This window comes from Perna viridis, chromosome 9 (assembly GCF_037379345.1).
Source record: "Perna viridis isolate PV_CMFRI_1.1 ecotype Kerala chromosome 9, ASM3737934v1, whole genome shotgun sequence".
Taxonomy (NCBI): Eukaryota; Metazoa; Mollusca; class Bivalvia; order Mytilida; family Mytilidae; genus Perna; species Perna viridis.
The window spans coordinates 12,571,241-12,592,307 of NC_142453.1; the positions used below are offsets into that span (position 1 = coordinate 12,571,241).

Genomic DNA, 21,067 nt, shown 5'->3' on the forward strand with positions numbered 1-21,067 from the left:
GTGATTGCTTGGTGTGTTAAATTGATGTTTTGATGAAATCCATTTTACATTTTTTTTATTGGTGTAATCTTTTTATTCAACCTTTGTCCTGTATTTGTTAGCAATGAAAATGTATCGCACTTTTTGTTATTTTTAATGTTGCTTATCAGCATACTAGCATAATCTAAACCAATACGTTTTGTTATTGTGATAAAAAAATAGCATTGATGAGATTTTCGTACTAATTTTTTTTGAACATTATTTACAATTAGCCATAGTCAAGCTTTATAACTAATAAAAAAAGGGGGTTTCAGTATTAAAGTTATAATAATGTTTTGGTTGCCCAATGGTTTCAAATTGTATGAAATACTAAATTTCAAAAAATTAATCCCTGTGTTCATTGATCAAACTTTACCCTTTTAAAGAGATGTTGTCATATTTAGTATCTTTCTCCTGTAAGAATCATACGTAGGTTTATTGAATTTTATCATATGATTCCTTAAGGTCATCAGTTATCTTACCATTTGTTAGAACTAGTCTTTTCTACAATTTAACAATGTTAGGGAATTTTAGAAATTGATTGTACAATATTCAAAGATATGCAGGAAAATGCATTCAAAAGATATATATACATATATACATATATATAACGTCTCAGAATGTGACGACTATTCGCTACACTGATTCATCGGATCAAATTGATACAGGGAAGATAACGTAAACTTATAGAAGGGTCTGAAAAATTTCCAACGATGTTAGAACTGTCAAATTTGCGAAGCTGGGCGCTGGACTTAGTGCAGGCAGTGTTGCCATAAATGTCACAGCGGTACGAGTTCGAGTCCCGCGGAGGGAACGACCAAAACTTTGCTTCCCAAATTTGACATTTCTAACATCGTTGGGAATTTTTCAGACCCTTATATATATATTTTTTCCTGTTCGTTACTCATTTATACCAAACTGAAAACCACTGAAGAATGAATGAAATTAGTATTAATACACAGTATTTCTGTTCTTTTTATATTTGCATATCATGAAAATTTAGGATAGACATGGGTACAACACTATGCTCTTTTGCCTAGCACCATGGACATAAAAACAAAGGTCAATCAAAAGTTCTTCATAGAAAATTAATACTGGAAGACCATACCAATCAAAACCAAGCAGTAAACAAGAACTCATAAAATCAAGACATTTACAGCAGTTGAAACTAACACAAAAAGATACAACACAAATGCCACTAAATACAAGGAATGAAATCAGAAAGGTAATGGCAATGTCTTTGCTCAGTCCAGTAAGGTTGAAAAGTTACTAAAGGCTGAGCTAGAAAGAATATCAGATATAATTTCTGAAATGCTTCAGTCGTGATGGCAAAATGACTTTTCTCGAATGCTGTCTTTAATTTGACTGATTCATAGCCCTGTCTAAGCACTTTTTAAAAAAGCATCATTTATCTCTCGACAAAATCAATGTTCTTAGAACTTAAAGGGAAGGACCACCTTCGCATTAAGTTAGGCTTTTATGATAAATCCCACCACGTAAAAAAATAACCTTTAATGCAAAATGCGCTTATGTAGAATGCTCAAGGCTATGCAAAGTTCGAAATCCTTGAAATATAAGTGGATAGCCATCTTGCAGAACTCTCCTATCTGAAGGAAGATCATAGTCAGACTTTATTGATATTTACCGATAGTTTCCGATTGGCTTGTGAAGTCACTAAATCGGTTTGGTACTGATGCAAGTACTGCAAATAATATGTAAGCAAAGAATATTCCGTAAATATTTCTACGATTATTTTTATCTAATCACCAAAACATGATGACTTGCCTAGCTTACGATGGCACGAATGATAAAAGGGAAATGTTTTAAAAGTTTTTTTTTTTGAATAGCAACACGAACATTCTTTGGAAGTAGTCATAAGATTTTCCTTACAAATACTAGTCATCTGGCTGCAAATTCCGTTGTTCGTCAATGATGTCTGACATTTGCTGAATTTGGGTTGAAATTATAGGGGAAAGTCCCAAATTTGCGATTTTTGGGACATCGTAATCAATTACCTATTTACTCTCACTTTACAAACCGACTTCGTGAAGTCACATTTCAACCGATCATAGTGGCGCCCATAGGCCCGGGAAATTCAAATTTCCTAATTATAAATCTCGATTAATTAATTAAGAATTGGAACCTTTTTGTTTCAATTTAATTTTCATGAAAATTTAACAGGTTTGTTTCGATATTCATGAGTTGCACAATAACATCCTTTAAACTCTTAAGTAATGCATCAGTTGGGACACATATACCCCATAGGCTGGTTTTGTTGGTATGTTGCTACTCAAAAGTCAAAAGGTAACTATAAAAAATTAAAGACAACATGTGTTTGCCAATATTCTCAGGTGTCTGTTAAATGTTGATATTAGCTTCATAAACAAAATTAAATTCTTAATAAATATTTTAAAAAATTGAGATCGGAACCCTATATTTTCATTCATTTAAAAAAATATGAAATATGAATAGTTTTCTGTTCAAGATTAAATCATATCAGATAAGCTTGAGACCTTTTGAATTTCTAACAGATAAAGTATGTTTTGGCAAAAAGTACAGTTTTCGTACATTTTGTATATTCCAAAAAATTTATATGCCATTGTGAATTATGACATGACCTTTTTCTTGATATCATATCGCATTTTTGTATATTATTTTCCTAACGAACAAATATTTATTCGAAATTTCTTACGTTGTTTTCCTCTGAAATTATTTTGTGGTATTTAGTTCCTCTCAAATTATTTTGTGGTAATTAGTTCCTTTTAAATCAAAATTGAAAGTAAGTTTAGCGCATGCGGGCAATAATGACTTCCGCTTCACAATCGACCCGTTGTGAAAAAGACGTTCCCTGAACCTTTTAGATTGACAGAAGTTTCTTTCGGTTTTCGGGAAACTTTTTAATAAACATAACATAATAAATTTGAACTAAACTTATTATTATTAATTATAAGTCATATACTCTGAATGCCTGCTCAATTTTACTTTTTCATTCATTTATGAATTCATAAATTTAGCATATCACAGTTTTTTTCCCAACGAGTCAAAACTGAAAGATTATGATAAAAGTAAGATTTAAAAGGTTTATTGACCTTGGTTCCCTTGATCATTCCTTGACAAAATACAAAGACATGAATGGAATGCTTTAATTCTGTGTTTCCTAAACAATACATTTGGAGGTTTTAGGAGAAGCAACAATCTTTCTTTTTCAAAATGATCAAGCATAGCTATGCTAATTTATTCTTCAGACTTCAGTGAAATACCAGGATGTGTAAGGATCAATGGTTCTGGGTAAAGAAATAATGGAAGTTTTGCAACAAAATGACAAATAATGAATAAGACATTAGTGAAGTTATTTGTAATTACAGCTTAAGAAGACTTTCAATCAAACCAACTATAACGAAGAAAAGTATTGGACATACTCGCAAATCCCTAACAAAATTAATTCGACTAAATTTAATTGAAACAACAATTATCACATAAGCAATTTTGACGTTAAATAATCATAATATAAACCTTTAGTTTCTGTTTTATTCACATTTGTCATTTTCGTTAATTTTGATTGGCAAATCATCTCTGTGGTAGTTGCTATCATACAACACGTCTACTATATCCACAACTGTAAAAATAAAAAAATATAAAAAAATAAAACATAAAAAAAAAGTTGAGATAATGCTAAGCATGAATATGATTTTTTCTGTTCATATAATTCATTTTCAAAAAGATGTTATGAAAGGAACATTTCGAGATAGTTTCAGCAACAAATATACAAATTTAATGTTAATTTTAGGCATAAAGTACAGTTTTGTACAATTATATTTAATCAGAGAAGTAATAGGGATTATACAAAATCTTTCAAAACTTAATTGTAAATCAAGCACAATTCCGAGAATTTTTCAATTCATCAATTTAAAAACTTTAAGTAACATATGGCAAGAGTGCTGGAAATGTTACGGCCATTTTTATAATATTGCATTTCAACTAATCTTGACCTATAAATATCTTATTAAGGCAAACTTTACGAACGCTCTGATTGTTATTTCTGGAGGTTATGAAGGTAAAAATACTTGAATAATGCAATAAAATTTTCGCGTTTTCTCCTTCATGTGCCACACTTTAACCTGAAATCTAGACAGAAAAGTTCTTAATTGTAATTATTATTAAAATAAATAAGTATACAGAATAACATATAGGTGTAAAACATTAATATATAATTTAAAAATAAACAATATTGTAACGTAGACGTAGAAGCAGCGTAACTAAAAACAAAAGGATAGGAGATTTCTTGATTGTAGAGTACTGATATGAATTTAGTCGTTGTCATATAATGATGGAGCTATTCGTTCTTAAATGATATTTGATTTAGTTGACAATCAACTGATATCTCAATATATCGCTGATGTGTAGACCAACGGAAAAATGCGAGACTTCCTATAACACACGCCGTCTGCGTTCAAAGTTAAAACAATCACTTTTGAAAAGTATCATTTCAGAACGATTTCGAGCACTTCAAGTTTCAGAATATCTACTTATTTGGACGTCACTGGTGCTTCTTTGCTTTAAATTGGACTCTTTGGAAGCAAAATCAACAGTTCGGGAAAGGTTTACTATTTGCAATTAAATTTATTCTCATGATCAGTTAATTGAAAGGTTTTATTTGTGCCAATGTTTGTTAAAAGCCTCAGTGCGGAGAATCGATGTTCCGGTAGGCATGAAAATTTTAAATAAATTTTTAAATGAAGTTATATTTCTTTCTTTACAATTCGGAAAGATAAAAATATAAATGATTTAGTTCAAACTTTTGGGTACGTATCGAGTAAGGTTTAATTAGTTTCTCAGTGTGTGTTGTCACACTGAGCAAATATAGCATCATCTTTTGACAAGCAGTCGTGTAACGCTTTTACTAAACGCTTAAACACACTATGATGTCACCATGTAATTGAATGAATTAGTTTTTTCCATTATAAAATTACGCAACTGAATGTTTCCTTTTTTCCTAACCAAATACAAATCAACTATATTTTCGTTAAGTGGATCGCTAACAGCAAACATAATTTAAAAGTCAAATTAATAAAATGAACCAGAATTAAGGTACTGGTATGCAATGTAAATATGTCTTTCGGTGCTCTCGGAAGTACTTCTTTTCATCAATATTTGACTTGTCATTTTGTGCCAAAGGTGATTTAAAATGGGATGGACGCTAAGAATTGTCAGGTGATAAATAATTTAATTCATTAAATCTCCATAGCCTTAATTTATACCTTATTGGTTTTTCATATGATGACGCGTGTTTTTAATTAGCTGTCGCTCTTCCTGGGGTATTACAGGCTAATGTTTAATACTATAATTAATTGAATTTATAGACGAAGTTCTTACAAGGGCTTCTTAGATACGTATTCCAAATATCGATGTGGTTGTCATGTTGATTGTCCAACTTCTTAATAACCTGACTATATTAACATGGCTATATTAACGTAGAGATTTTCTTGCTTTGTTATGTCTGGTAAAGTGTTAAGAAAATCATTAAACCGTTTCAGACATTAGACTAAAATAATAATTTGTGTATTTGAAGGAAAATCATTTCCAAAGATATGACTTATTAAAAAAAGTAACTAAAATTTATCAAAAAAAAAACAAAAAAAAACGCAAGACGAAATTTTCTCCCTATTCAATTCGGATTTAACAAAGTAAATCATGCAGGAAAAGAGACAAACATTTCTACAAAACAGTTTTTATTATTTATCATTCAACATTTTAAAAAAGATATACTGTAAACGTTTTAATTGTCCACTTGTGATTGAATTTCTTTTTCAATCAATGTAACTGTCGTTTGTTTTTGTTATTAGAGGATTATTGCCAAGTTCAAATTCCTTTTAAAAATCCAAATCAATGTCTTTAAACTGATACTTAAAGATTTTCGTGGACAACGGTAAAAAAAAAGAAAACTAATTACAGTGACTTTCCTACAACCATGACACTCTTTTGTTACCAATCTGAACAACACAAAGGATTACAAAGCTATTGGGACATGTAAACTGACCAGTTGCTATTGTAAAAGTTGATGAATAGGTAGCCACTCACCCACGAAAATTTACCTGACAGGTGTAAGGCAACCTATACTCGCTATGTTTCACATCATATGGAATTTTCTCAGCTTATGAATATTACTTACAATGTGTTTGAGGGAATTTAGTGTTTTTTCTCACATAATTGTCATATTTTGTTGTTTAATTATTGCATTTAGCAAGTGACAGAAACATATTTAATGTATTTGTTTTGTGCCTGCTCACACAGATAAAAGTACTGATGTCGAATGGCTGTGAATATTAATTATATACCCAAAGTTTTAAACCCACAGGTCCCTAAGTGGACAGCAAATATGAAATGGCAAATTAAAGTAAAACAATAAACTTCTTATAGTAACACTTCCGTTTACCCTACCGGTGCACCTGGTCCATCCTCCTAGTTTTAGTGAGTACGAGTTACTCATTTACTTTTGATGTTTTGTATGTATTGGTTTGGTTTCTTTGTGTTCTTTGTTGTGTTTGTCTGTTTTCCGTGTCTGGTTTTTGTCCCTGGATTACATTCTTTTGATTTCCGCTAGAATTTTGGTTCCCTTGATTACTCTTCCAAGAAATGAACAATAACTTGAAGTTACAATGTTATGCTACTATTTATTTGAATTGTTCCATCTCAAATCTGAATCCATTGAATACAGGTTTCTAAACATATGCATTGGAATATATTCCTTCAAAGTATCTACTTTAACAATAGTTCGGAATCTTATAAATTTCATATTATTTAAATATATATATGTACAAAATGTATGTACAGTTATAATGAAATTTAATGCACTTGTGTTGACGATATAGAAGAATATTAGCGTACGTAGTGAGAACGACGTCTATCTATAAACATTTAATGGAAGACTGAAGAATGACGTTATATATATAGAATCAATAATGACGTTACATGAGAGAGCGGTAACGCGTAAAAGTGCATGCATGAAGCGCGCATAAATTATTGAAGTCCCTAATTTAAGCACTTACGCCATTAAGATCCACTGAGAGAGAATTAAAGACTGTAAAGCTTTCGTTGCTCATTTTTAAGAATTTATTATCGAACAGTTCAGTTTCTGTTTATAATGACTATCAAATTGCGAATGTTACCCTTATCAATGTTCATTATATAGTTTGCCTTTCCTCGTTTGTCTACCCCGGACTTGACTTTTTATGAGCAACTCGGCGAGTGTTTCTAGAAAAGCAGAGGACGCTTACCCTACCGGTGTACCTGGCCCATGCTCCCAGTTTTTAGTGATGTCCGAGTTGCTCATTTACTTTTGTTTGGCAAGAGTGCTGGAAATGTTACGGCCATTTTTATAATATTGCATTTCAACTAATCTTGACCTATAAATATCTTATTAAGGCAAACTTTACGAACGCTCTAATGGTTATTTCTGGAGGTTATGAGGTAAAAATACTTGAATAATGCAATAAAATTTTCGCGTTTTCTCCTTCATGCGCCACACTTTTACCTGAAATCTAGACAGAAAAGTTCTTAATTGTAATTATTATTAAAATAAACATAAAGTATACAGAATAACATATAGGTGTAACACATTAATATATAATTTAAAAATAAACAATATTGTAACGTAGACGTAGAAGCAGCGTAACTAAAAACAAAAGGATAGGAAATTTCTTGATTGTAGAGTACTGATATGAATTTAGTCTTTGTCATATAAGGATGGAGCTATTCGTTCTTAAATGATATTTGATTTAGTTGACAATCAACTGACATCTCAATATATTGCTGATGTGTAGACCAACGGAAAAATGCGAGACTTCCTATAACACACGCCGTCTGCGTTCAAAGTTAAAACAATCACTTTTGAATTGCAAATATCATTTCAGAACGATTTCGAAATTAAAGACTGTAAAGCTTTCGTTGCTCATTTTTAAGAATTTATTATCGAACAGTTCAGTTTCTGTTTATAATGACTATCAAATTGCGAATGTTATCCTTATCAATGTTCATTATATAGTTTGCCTTTCCTCGTTTGTCTACCCCGGACTTGACTTTTTATGAGCAACTCGGTGGGTGTTTCTAGAAAAGCAGAGGACGCTTACCCTATCGGTGCACCTGGCCCATGCTCCCAGTTTTTAGTGGTGTCCGAGTTGCTCATTTACTTTTGTTACTTTGTATGTATGATTTCAGTTACTTTATGTTCTTTGTTGTGTGTGTCTGTTTTCCATGTCTGGTCTTTGTCCCTGGATTATATTCTTTTGATTACCGCTATAACCTTGGTTCCCTTGATTACTCTTTCAATACTTGTTTGCTTGAGCATATTTCTCTGTTTTCATTCTCGGTTCGTAGAACTTAGAATGAAAAGATAGACCTTTGAATAGGATGATATATTGTGCCCGGTTATTATTTACAGGGTTGTTAAAAAGGGGAGAAGCTAAACAGGTTCAACTTCTTTTAATCATGTCACTTGCAGTATAAATGCATTTTCTTAAATTTGAACTTGTGAACATAATTTATTGGTCGCGCCGAAAAATCTTTCAAGCGAAGTTCATTTACCATATAGTAGCTTGTAAACCTGTGGATACCTTAGTAGTTCCACAATGTGGCATTTGGCTGCGTTTTGAACTTTAATTTAGAAAAGAAATAATTTTTTTCCTGGATGTTTCAGTTTCATAGGGCAGACAGATTATTGGTTGAAGGTTTTAATGAAAACTCCACATTTCCAAACAGAAACTTTTAAGGCATAAATTAGTTGTAAGATGGAGTGTTTCGATCATCTGTTTTAATAAGTTTTTAACATTTCTGGTTATCTTTTAAGACTCACAAGGCAATGACATATTACTGTTATTTAGACGATAGACTGCCAATCGTGTTTGTTATAATGCATAGACTGCCGTTCATTGGACCTTTGTTTTGTACAGTTCGCTTTCTAATATTTAAAAAAAAATGTTTTGATAGGTTTCAAGCATAATTTCATGCATTTGTTAACATTTGTACATGTGACTGTATTTATACAGAAAATATTTTGTCGGCCCACAGAATGAACCATTAATATAGCGCATCCAGAGCCGTATTTAGTAATTACAGAAACAGCCACCACAACAGCTATTTTCATGTTTGATTAAACTGAGTTGATAAAAAACATAAAAAGGTAACTTGCACTGCACTTTATATTTTAGATATTTTATATTTGCCATCCAAAGCTATGATATATTCGCGTAAAGCTATAGTGTTGTTGCTTACATATCTTTATAAGTTCTTAAAATATTTCCCAAATGGGGCAGATGATTGTGGGTCGAATGACATACTAAAATAGATAACAATTGTTTCTATTTTTATTTAACCTGTATATCAAACTTTTACCAAACAAAAAAATTTAGTACAAGGGTCAAGGAATTATGTCCCGGTTTCAGAAACCAATTTGACAAGATTTTTCAAACAGTATGTTGATACATCAAATGCCACGATTGTGACATATATATAAAGGTTAAAAATTAAGTCAAAATATCAAGTAAAGTAACAATGACGAGTAGATTCAGAAAAAAAACTGTTATGAATATTCTGAAAATATAAATAATATAGGATGTTGTTTTGTACGAGTCTGAAACCCTGCCCTATCTGTATAAAGCTTCTGAAACATTCAAAATATCCAGTGGCTGTAATAATTAGTTAAAGAGAAAAATGTAACGAAATTGTGGGTGGAAAAGCGGACGAATGAACCATTAAAAACCAGAACATTAAGGTTCGCTGTAGTAAAAACAAGAACTGTGTAATCAGAAAATTACAATTTATTTAAGTAAAGTATATATTGTTAGTTTAATGAAAATACAACAAGTTTGTCTCTCTCTTAACTATAAAAATAAACTATTTTAATTAAAGGTTCTCTACTAAAACCGTTATTTAAAAAATGTTAATATGTTCGAGACACGATGCATTCTTCCTAGAAGAAAAAAAGGTAGGATCTAAAGCACTTTTAATCAGAGAGAAAGCATATTTACAACCTCTCTTGGATACTGCAATAACTATTGTTAAACTAAAATGTATGTAAAAAAACAAAGTGTGTACAAATTAAATTTTGCCAACAGACATTAAATAAAAATATCGCTATGGTTATAGCTTCTATAAAAAATGAAGAATACTGATGTAAGAGAATACATGTAATAGAAGTGACAAAATTAGTGTTGAATTCGGCTTCGTGTTACACGTATTGACAGCAAACTGTATCATGTATTGCTATTGTTTGAACAGTTAACAGATTTTTTGGCTACGATGAATTTTCGAAACCAAATGATAAGCATGAAGTATGATTTTACCCTCCGGACATATATGATTTAGTAAAGTATGAATTTACTGTAATAAGCAAATTTATTTTATCTATTACATGTACATAGTGGTCTAGATCTAATAGATAAGTCAACTTCGTAGAAATATGTTTACATTTAGAGACCGTTTCGTTCTCATTAATTTAGTAATTGTGTTGTGTCCAGCAGCAGGTATGTACATAACAGTTAATTCTCGATAAAGGTTACTCCTTGAAACACGTGTAGATCCCATCGAAATGTGCAATACATATGATTGGTATTATTGTATTCATATTGGTATTTTAAATGTATCATCATGGGATTTTCTATTGCAGAGGTTTTAAACAAAATGACAAAGAAATATCTTGTTTTCTCTCATTCTAAGCCGATAATTCAATATGCACGTAACTTTTTAAGCACCGGGTGGTCGTTAAAATTCTCCGAGTTTTCTATAAGTTTCATTGGAGAAACCGAATTTAGTCAAATGTTTGGTGGATTACAAGATTTCTCCACTCTCAATAATTAAATTTTATATTTAATCCAATCGCTAAAGCTCGTGTGTTGAAATATAAAATTTGACTATCTCTAGTAGAGAAATCTTGTAATCCCCTCGAGATTGAAGTTGAATCTATATTGTTCATGTGTTTTTACATTTAAATGAGAGTTGAAGGAACCAGGATGGGAACGATAATCACAGGTTAACTAGATCAAGAAAATGGATGCACACAGCAAATAATACGAGGTAACCAAAATAACATCAACATACAAGGAAAAGTAGATGAGCAACAAAGACTACAAATAATAGAACTGACAGCATGCACCAGGCGTGCCGGTAGGATACACCTCTGTTTTTCTAGAAACACCCGCAAGGGTGTTATATACAAAAAGAATCCATACAAATTGTGCCTTGTTTAAAGTGAGATTAAAAAAAAGAAAAGTCACATTTATCTTTTGCAAATCATTTTTATATCCATTTGCGACTTAATCAATATTTGCGAAAGTGCTCTCATTAATAGTTTACGATTTTGATTTTTTTTAACTTTCATCTCATCACTTTAGGAAACATTGACCATGCATCACCAAAAGTATTTGACCCGATGTTTTATGCAAATAGCAACCATAGGATAATTGACCAAGGAGCAAACACGATACAAAAGGTTCGACAACACTGGCTGACATATGGCATGAAGGCTGGGTTGAGGGGTTCGGGTGATTTTCATTCTAAACAATATCTAAAGAGGTATTTTTTTTAAATTAACTTGTTTTGATTTTCTGAAATGGGCATCGAAAGCCTAATCATATTCATACTCATTTAACTATTAATTGGAAGAAAAAAAATAAAATGCATTTTAATTTTTTATTTTTTTTTTGTTATTCATCACAAACAGGTCAAATCATCTATGTCATTTCATTCCTAAATAATTTTTCTCTGTCGCTTTCATTCTTCAGCCCAAAAACGTAGTAGTCTTGTTTTATGCTAAAATGCAAGAAAAGAATAGGATTGGTATGCCGGGAAATTATTTTCCAATTCGAAAAAAAAAACCCAAAAAACACTGAGTTCAAAAAGAGACAATCTTAAATATATCGGCGCTTGAACCAAGATGACATAAAATATTTAGAGAAGATTTTAATTAATACTTATTTAATAAAATAGGATAGGTAGGGACCCCGAATACAGACATATCATTTTCTTTTGTCTTACAGATACCCTGATCTACAAAAGGCTTTTGGGACAAACTATGTTGCTGCCGTTGAACATTACCTAATTCACCACCGAACAGAACGTCGATTAGGATTACTTCCACCAGACAATCACGGGTATGATGGACGTTGGACAATATCGAAAAATGGTTTTTATATAAGTTCATCAACGAGAACAGCCGGGGCCATTGATAGCTTAACTTGGAATAATAAAGAATTTATAAACTCGTGGGATCACGGCAGACAAATGCAGATGGCTTGCAATACCAATGGATATGGTGAATGCTATAACCCAACTGAAGCTGGTGGAAGTTGTGATGGTGTAAAAGACACAACTCACTCGTCACTTGACTGGATACATCTACAAAGTAACGTCATGGAAACACAAGTAATTATACCTACATACGTATACATTTAGTTGTACATAATAATGACTTGAGATCAAACGTAAACTAGCTGATAAACGTATACAAAAAATGTCATGGAAACACAATAACTGTTATTCAATACATATTTTTAGATTATGAGTTTTTTCTCAGTTATCGAAGAGAATACAATCAGGACGTTATGTATCGTTCACTGGATTTTATTTCCTTTTACAGAGTCATCCTGCATTCTGGAAACCTGTGAAACCATCATCAGGTACAGCATACGATTGTAACTATGGTAACCCATGTCCGATTCGCACTGGATACTGGACACAGTACACCCATACGTTTTCTAAGAAAATAACCATCGGATCCAATGATATTTCAAACTGCGTTGAATTCATTTCCAATTTTACAATCGCTGGAAATTGGCCTCAAGACGGTAGATATGTACAAATGGAAGCGCCCGCGCTATATTTAACGTATGAGTTTACTGAAGCGTTTACTTTCAACCCACAAACACGGTTAGCGGAAGCATACCACTCGCTCCACTTACCGGTCATTTTATCGACAAAAGACCACCAATATGCAATAGGTGCATATGCACCCCGAGGACAGGATACTGACATCTTGGAACAGTACCATAAGCATTATTTCAAGTTCTCAGTGTTTGTGAACTCAACCGGTAAATTGAACGTTGTCTTTCTGAAGCGACCACATGGAACTTCTTCACGAAACTACGTATATCGCGTATACATATGCATAGGAACTCTTAACATGGTGACTGATTGCCTGCACCAAATAATGACCTTTGTTCCAAGATAAAAAATTAAAAAATATGATGTGTGTTGGTTTTCTTTTTCCTCCTCAAAATGTTTAACCATACGTGATTGCTGGTAATTTTACATAATACTTGCTAATATCGAAGGCATTATTATGATGAATTGTCTTTATGCACATTAGTGAATGTCACATACCATGTTAAACCAATAGCATATTCATCTCTTATTTGGTGTCATGTATTTACTAATTTATTTATGAAAGCAATTCCTTTTTTATGGGTGATTATAGATTTTCAAAACAAAAACAACATATATGCTAAATCAATAATTTAAAAAAATATTATTTCAAATTTGGGTAGCAGCTTAAGTATACACGGTATTGCTTTTCACTGTGTCCGAGACGATCTGGTTATTGCAAAGTTTGTTTCAGTCCCTTTAACTGATGAATCTTTTGTTATCATTGATTGGCGTTTCAGTCTTAATTTGAAAGAGTAACGCCCACTTTCATGACGTCAGTGACAGTAGTAATCATATAAACTTCAAAATTTCCGGCTCTTCAGTTGTTCTGTTGTTGCTTTCATAAAAAAATCTATCGAATGAACTGAGTATATATACAATTACAGCCTGGAAGATCGATGCTTGTTTGTTGCAGTTTCGCTTCATGTTTAGCTTGTACATGTGTGTAGTCATGGGAAATCTACCCATACATTAATGTACAAGGGTATACCAAAAATATTGGTAGGGTTTTTCGGCTGAGATACATAATTTTGATTGCATTTTTCACTAGGTCGAATTTCCTCTGACCCTGCAACCCTCTTCTTTTTTACTTTTGTTATTGGTATGTCGAGTTTGTTTCAGAACGATGTGGCATTCGAAATGTTGGATATTTATTGGCACCGCAAAGTACTGAAATTAGAACGGCTTTCAGATTGAAATCGTGCATGTCACACCTACCTTGTTCGATTCCGGATTCATTGTCCTGTATTCTTACACTATATTCCTAACGCATATCAATTGTTAGTATTCAAACTTGAATATGCTGTTTCAGCTTGAAGAGTTGTGCTTCATGACTGAGACTTTCAGCTTTATCGTTTATCCACATATGTTACATCATCACCAGATCGGATTTGGTATGATAATTTGGCCAAATAGGGGAGCCTATCCTTTCGTCCGTACCTTCGTAACGTAAATCTTCTCTTACACGATAGATTATTTATGAACTATATAAAATATGTATTTTTCATATTTTAATTGGACGTTTTAAGGAAAGGTCACAGCTAACCGTAGATTGTGCCTTTGATGAATATAGGGTGCCCATCACTTATTTGCAAATCCTCCTACACATTGAATGGAATTTGATGAAACTTAGCATTCCCATAATATCTATTGAAAATAAAAATATGTATCTCCAATTCTTTTTTTATTTTGTTCTGAATGATTTTTGTTTTCTTTTGTTTTTGTTTTGCCTTTTGTTTTTTATTTTTTACTATTATTATTATTATTTTTTTTTTTTTTTTTTTTTTTTTTTTTTTTTTTTGGGGGGGGGTATCCCATAGCAAAACATGGAGAATACATCTTATGTTTTTATAAGTGACCAGATTGATGTTAAAATCGGCTTCATGATATACATGTACGTATTCATGGCAGAGTCAATCGATTGTAGCATGTATAGTTTATAGGTAACGTTGAGTTTTCGAAAACACATGATATACCTAAACGTGATTTTACCCTCCGGACGTGTATGATTTAGTGACTTATGAATTTACTGTAATGTTAAGTGAGTTTTATCTGTTAAATACGCAATAATAGTCTAGATCTATTAGCCTTGTCCTTAACAGCTCCAACAATTCAATGACTTCATAGAACTATGTTTACATTTGGAGACCGTTTCATTCTGGTTAATTTAGTAACTGTGTTTTGTCAAGGTGCAGGTATGTACATTACGATTATTTCTCAATTTAATTGCGTTTTAATAGTATTTGGGTAATAGTGGATTTGGTGTTGAGTTTTTATTCAATGTGACAGGAAATATTTGTTCTGCAACTAACCATTCATGTATTACTAGTGCGTTTAATAAAAACGTATAATATTCCAAGCCTTGATTAAGATACATCTGTTTATCCGGAGACATATATGATTATATGTGCCAAATGTGAGCAACACGATCACACAAAAAGCTATCATGGCAAAACGCTTTCAAATGTTTGCCCTTTATTTTCATTTTACAACTTATTTATACGATAATCTGGTGCAATATTCTGTTGCTGCTTATTTTCATTTATAAATTTATGTGATCCTTAATTTAAGGAGGTAGATTTAGGGTAAGGGACACAACTCTTAAAAATCATTGGAACGTTTGTATTAAGCATTTACATCAATTTTATGTAAGAATCTAATTAACTTGGATTCATTTTGTTCTGCTTCAAACGAAACCTTGAGAGGCTTTGGTGAAATTGAATGTGATACAAACATATCACTGATTTAGTGAGTTATGTCCCTAACCCTAGGTCTACCTCCTTAAATGAGGTTAATATTCATAACCCAAATTCGTCAAATATTACTTCTTCAAAATAGGAATATGGACACCAATATATCATTTGTTTTTTAAGTGGTCTTATTTCGATTAAATCTGAACAAGCACTTTTTATACATCGTTAGTATTTCTTTGTCTCTAATTGTTAAGTATATTGCAGCGTCTTTTTTGTTTGTTTTACAAACTTTAAACAAGCAAAAAGTAAAAATCAAAATGAACGCACCGCTTGTATATTATAATTCATAAGTAAAGATATATGACCAACCCTATATTATTAAACGTACATAAATGGACATGTACAATATGATATGATTTGCAAAATATTGTTAGAAAAAAAGCAAAAAATGTGTTTATTGGCCATAGCTTCAAATAAAGCAAAAGATAATTGAAAAAGATGCTAACAAAAAGTTACAAGAATCTCAAACTGAAAATAAAGTCCCACTAGTTTGTAAACCTGTTCCTTTTCCATTTCCTACCATGAATAACAAATGTTTTGGTCTAATGTTGGTACGGTGTTTTGTTTTTGTTTTTGTTTTTTTCTATTTCAAGATTTTTTAATTTCTTACGTTTCTTCTCATCATTTAAGAAAACATTGACTATGCATCTCCAGAAGTTTTTGACCCAATGTTTTATGCAAATAATAACCATAAGATAATTGACCAAGGAGCAAACACAATAGAGAAGGTTCGACAACACTGGCTGACACATGGCATGAAGGCTGGGTTGAGGGGTTCTGGTGATTTTCATTCTAAACAATATCTAGCAAGGTAATTAGATGGACTTTGTTTACTAAAACCGTTCGAATTTTGAACAAAGAGAAAGAAAGCCTTTAACATAGACTTTAATGGAGCTTAAACAAAAATTGCTTTACATGTTGAAGGTAGATGCAATTAATAAGGTAGGCAAGATTTCTGGACGCAGACACTATAAGTAGGGAGTATACTGTTTTACCGGTGTCCGTCATTCCGTTATTCCGTAATACATTTTTTGTTTAACAACATATTCTCAGCTTCTGGAAATTATTTGATACAATGATTTATATAGGTATACTTCACGGTGGGATTCGTTTTTGTACTCGTATGAAATCAACTTCCTGTTTGCCGAAAAAAAATTGAATTGTCCTTTTATATAGTGGTAGTATGCATTTTTATCTTTACTACTATTATTACAGGTTCATATATAATACACGAAGCTTCCTACAGAGATGTTGTATCGTGGGATAATTTGTCATTCTCGTATGACGTCAACTTCCTGTTTGTCGAAAATAAACAGGAATTTTCTGTACTTAGTATATCATGAAAGAAAACAATTGGAGCGGGAGTGTATTATTAGTGAGTCGCCGCTCACAGATTTCTTGTTTCTTGCTTTTGGTTTCATTTTTGCCTTACAGATACCCTGATCTACAAAAGGCTTTTGGGACAAACTATGTTGCTGCCGTTGAACATTACCTAATTCACCACAGAACAGAACGTCGATTAGGATTACTTCCACCAGACAATCACGGGTATGATGGACGTTGGACAATATCAAAAAACGGATTTTATATAAGTTCATCAACGAGAACAGCCGGGGCCATTGATAGCTTAACTTGGAATAATAAAGAATTTATAAACTCGTGGGATCACGGCAGACAAATGCAGATGGCTTGTAATACCAATGCCTATACCGAATGCTACAACCCAACTGAAGCTGGAGGAAGTTGTGATGGTGTAAAAGACACAACTCACTCGTCACTTGACTGGATACATCTACAAAGTAATGTCATAGAAACACAAGTAAGTATACCTATATACGTTTATAAAATAATGCCTTAAAACACAGGGAAGATATATACTTTATATACGAAATATTTCATGGAAACTCAAATACAATTACAGTTAGAAATTATATGCATCACTTAATATTGTTAACGACTTCTTGCACTCTTAATTTCAATACTTTGTATTCGCATATGATTTGTATAATTATATAGTACTACTCCACGTTATGCTGCTGATCTGTGCCGTGTTTACCGCCATTGCGTCATAGTTCTAGCTTCATATGAGATAACAATGTACCTCTTAAAAATCATACATGTTGTGTGTTATACGTGTTTCTTGCTTGTATGAGAACAGGAAGTTAACCTGAAATGATCAGTTACAATTGAACATTACCCAGTTTCCGATTCAGGCAAAAGGGCTCGTAATAAGACTATATCGGTCATATACATTAGTAGGGCCCCGATATTTATAAATTTCATCGCTAGTCGCTTAATCTGGGGTACATTAATTTGGTTCCTAACCCAGTGTTCCTTGATCAAAATCATAAACAAACTAAAAATCGCTAAAATGTACCTCTTTTAAAAATATCATACAGATGTCTATGTGTGTTTTTGCTTGTATGAGAACGGGAAGTTTAAATTAAAAAATCAAATGATCAGTTAGGATTGAATTTATGTAATATTACTGTTACCAATTCAAACACAGGGGCTCTTAACAATTGACTATATAGGTCGTATACATTATCAGGGCCCGATGTCTATATATAGCAATTGCCAGTTGTTTAATATGGTTCCTAGTAACCGGTTGTTTTGATTGAAAACATTCAGGTCATCACGGTTACGGAAGAGAAATCATATCAAGGGAACCAAGATTTTAGCAGAAGTCACCCGATTTTAGAGTAAATCACATTCGTGCCATTTCGGATATTGAAAGTAAGCCAAAATCAGTTACAGAGAATATTTGACGATAAGTGACTTTGAAGACTTCAGTCTTGGATTTTTATAGTGATGTGCTTTCTTATTCGACAAACATCTGTCATCTTCAACACCAAATTGTACATTGTGTCAGCAACGATTGTTGGTTATTCCTCATTTTCGCTCTGTTCACCACGTAACTGAGGTTATTTTTGCATAGACTGAAAATGATATTACATTCATTCCTTACTCAGTGTACAAAAGTCGTTGAACAACATATCCTCAACTTCTGGAAAGAAATATCTTTTAAATGTATTTCATTTAAATATCTAGATAAAATATGACAAGTTACCATTTTAAGCACTAAAGGTTTTGGATTAGTATTGCATTTTATTGTGAATACTGGTAATAATGAAAATATATAATTATCTTAAGATAATAAACAAATCTTGATATCAAAGAGAAAACAATTAGTACGTTATATATCCTTCATTGCGATACGCATTCTTGGAACTGAATTTTATTTCCTTTTACAGAGTCATCCTGCATTCTGGAAACCTGTGAAACCATCATCAGGTACAGCATACGATTGTAACTATGGTAACCCATGTCCGATTCGCACTGGATACTGGACACAGTACACCCATACGTTTTCTAAGAAAATAACCATCGGATCCAATGATATTTCAAACTGCGTTGAATTCATTTCCAATTTTACAATCGCTGGAAATTGGCCTCAAGATGGTAGATATGTACAAATGGAAGCGCCCGCGCTATATCTAACGTATGAATTCACTGAAGCGTTTACTTTCAACCCACAAACACGGTTAGCGGAAGCGTATCACTCAATCAACCTACCTGTCATTTTATCGACAAAAGACCACCAATATGCAATAGGTGCATATGCACCCCGAGGACAGGATACTGACATCTTGGAACAGTACCATAAGCATTATTTCAAGTTCTCAGTGTTTGTGAACTCAACCGGTAAATTGAACGTTGTCTTTCTGAAGCGACCACATGGAACCTCTTCACGAAACTACGTATATCGCGTGTACATATGCGTGGGAACTCTTAACATGGTGACTGATTGCCTGCATCAAATAATGACATTAGTTCCTAGATAAATATTACATTGTGTGTTTTTTCTTTCGAAATGTTTTACCTTACGATCGAGCGGAAGTTCCAATTTTTGCTGGTAATTTTATACAATTGTTGCGAATATACAGAGGGCATTATTATGATGATTTGACTATCATGTGGCATGTTCGCTTGACATTTTACTCGTATTAATGAATGCCACATAACCAAAATGAATAGCTAATCCTTCTTTGCAATATTATTAAATATTTCAAGTGATATGTGATGCTTTCGTAATTGTGTTGGGTTTCAAGTATCTTTTTCTAACAACATAATGCTTGGCGACATTGATTGAAAAGAAAATTATAACGGTTTTTCGGCATGAACGAATCGCACAATGTGTACAAGTATTTATCAATTAAATAGTAGTAGAAATTCTTTTTAGTGATCATCACAGAAATACGCTAATTTAAAAATTTGAATTACAAATCAAATTGGGTTTGCAGCTTCACTATAATCCGGGACGAACTTGTTGGTTGCTAAGTTGGTTTCAGTCCTTTTAACTGTTGAATCTTTTGTTAATATTGATTGGCGTTACAGTCTTGATTTGAAAGAATTACGCCAATTTTATGACGTCAGTGATAGTAGTAATCATATAAAATTCGAAATTTCCGGTCCTAAACATTTAGTAGTTCTGCTGTGGCTTTCATAAAAAAGATCTATGAGATAAACCCAGGGTAATCCTAGATGACCGATACTTGTTTGTTGCCAAAAATATTGGTATGTTTCTTCGAACATTTGAGTACATTCTATATTAGGCCGAATTTCCTTTAACTCTACCTTTTTACATTTTGAATATTGATATGTCGGGTTTTTGTCAAAACGACCTGGTTTTTAAAAAAAAAAAAAAAAAAAAAAAAAAAAAAGATATTTAGCCGTACTTTGGAGTTCAAGTTGAAATGTGCATGCCTAGTCCGATTCCGGCTTCATTTTCCTGTATTTTGTAGGGTTTTGCGTTGTGTATACCAATCAAGATTGGATAAAACAATTCATCCAAATAACCGAGGCAGCAATATGCAAACGACTATGCAGAACCCATCCGCCAATAATAAATATAGTTGTATAATCTGTCTATTATTCAATGATTTGACATTGACGATGAGACTAATTTAGCTCAATCAATGAAGACGATGCGCGCTAAGTGTGCACTCAAACGATTTGACCTGAATGTCGTGACAAAGATAGTTCAATCATGCCATCGGTAAAAAAATTGACCTGGACGCCTAGACATATATAAATTGTACCTAGTAACTACTTAATGACTGCCATAAACTCCTATGAAAAATAATTCGATACAAATATTAAATCATACAAAAGTGTTATAAGCTCCCGTAACCGTCTATGATATACTATTAAAACAGCCAATAACGCTTTACCCTCCAACAGAATCTACTGACTGTCTGAATAACCATAGACGGTTACCTGGGACCTCATAATTTATAAGGTTTGATTTTTGTAATTTCAAAATATTCATAACTTGATTATGCAGTTTCAGCATTGATGAGTTGTTTGTACCATGACTAAGA

General features: G+C 32.4%; 2 protein-coding genes across 2 annotated transcripts; both read left to right on the forward strand.

The window, feature by feature from the left end:
• The first annotated feature begins 10,422 nt into the window (after positions 1-10,422).
• Positions 10,423-13,251, forward strand: LOC148606819 (uncharacterized). Its single transcript, XM_088544959.1, has 4 exons — positions 10,423-10,535; positions 11,403-11,583; positions 12,048-12,432; positions 12,647-13,251. Exons 1-4 carry the CDS (start codon positions 10,472-10,474, stop codon positions 13,235-13,237), a joined length of 1,221 nt encoding a protein of 406 aa, XP_088401085.1. The 5' UTR covers positions 10,423-10,471; the 3' UTR covers positions 13,238-13,251.
• A 1,683-nt stretch (positions 13,252-14,934) lies between these two features.
• LOC148606820 (uncharacterized) lies at positions 14,935-19,760 on the forward strand. The gene is made up of 4 exons (XM_088544960.1): positions 14,935-15,125; positions 16,314-16,494; positions 17,118-17,502; positions 18,938-19,760. The coding sequence occupies exons 1-4, from the start codon at positions 15,062-15,064 to the stop codon at positions 19,526-19,528; spliced, it is 1,221 nt and encodes a 406-aa protein (XP_088401086.1). The 5' UTR covers positions 14,935-15,061; the 3' UTR covers positions 19,529-19,760.
• The last annotated feature ends 1,307 nt before the right edge of the window (positions 19,761-21,067 follow it).

Bases quoted from the DNA above. Each gene is read 5' to 3' on its own strand.
- LOC148606820 (XM_088544960.1), top strand. From the start codon at position 15,062: ATGTTTACATTTGGAGACCGTTTCATTCTGGTTAATTTAGTAACTGTG. The intron at 15,126-16,313 runs GTATGTACATTA...TCATCATTTAAG, and splicing joins TGTGTTTTGTCAAGGTGCAG to AAAACATTGACTATGCATCT. The intron at 17,503-18,937 runs GTAAGTATACCT...TTCCTTTTACAG, and splicing joins GTAATGTCATAGAAACACAA to AGTCATCCTGCATTCTGGAA.
- LOC148606819 (XM_088544959.1), top strand. From the start codon at position 10,472: ATGTTTACATTTAGAGACCGTTTCGTTCTCATTAATTTAGTAATTGTG. The intron at 11,584-12,047 runs GTATTTTTTTTA...TTTGTCTTACAG, and splicing joins TCTAAACAATATCTAAAGAG to ATACCCTGATCTACAAAAGG. The intron at 12,433-12,646 runs GTAATTATACCT...TTCCTTTTACAG, and splicing joins GTAACGTCATGGAAACACAA to AGTCATCCTGCATTCTGGAA.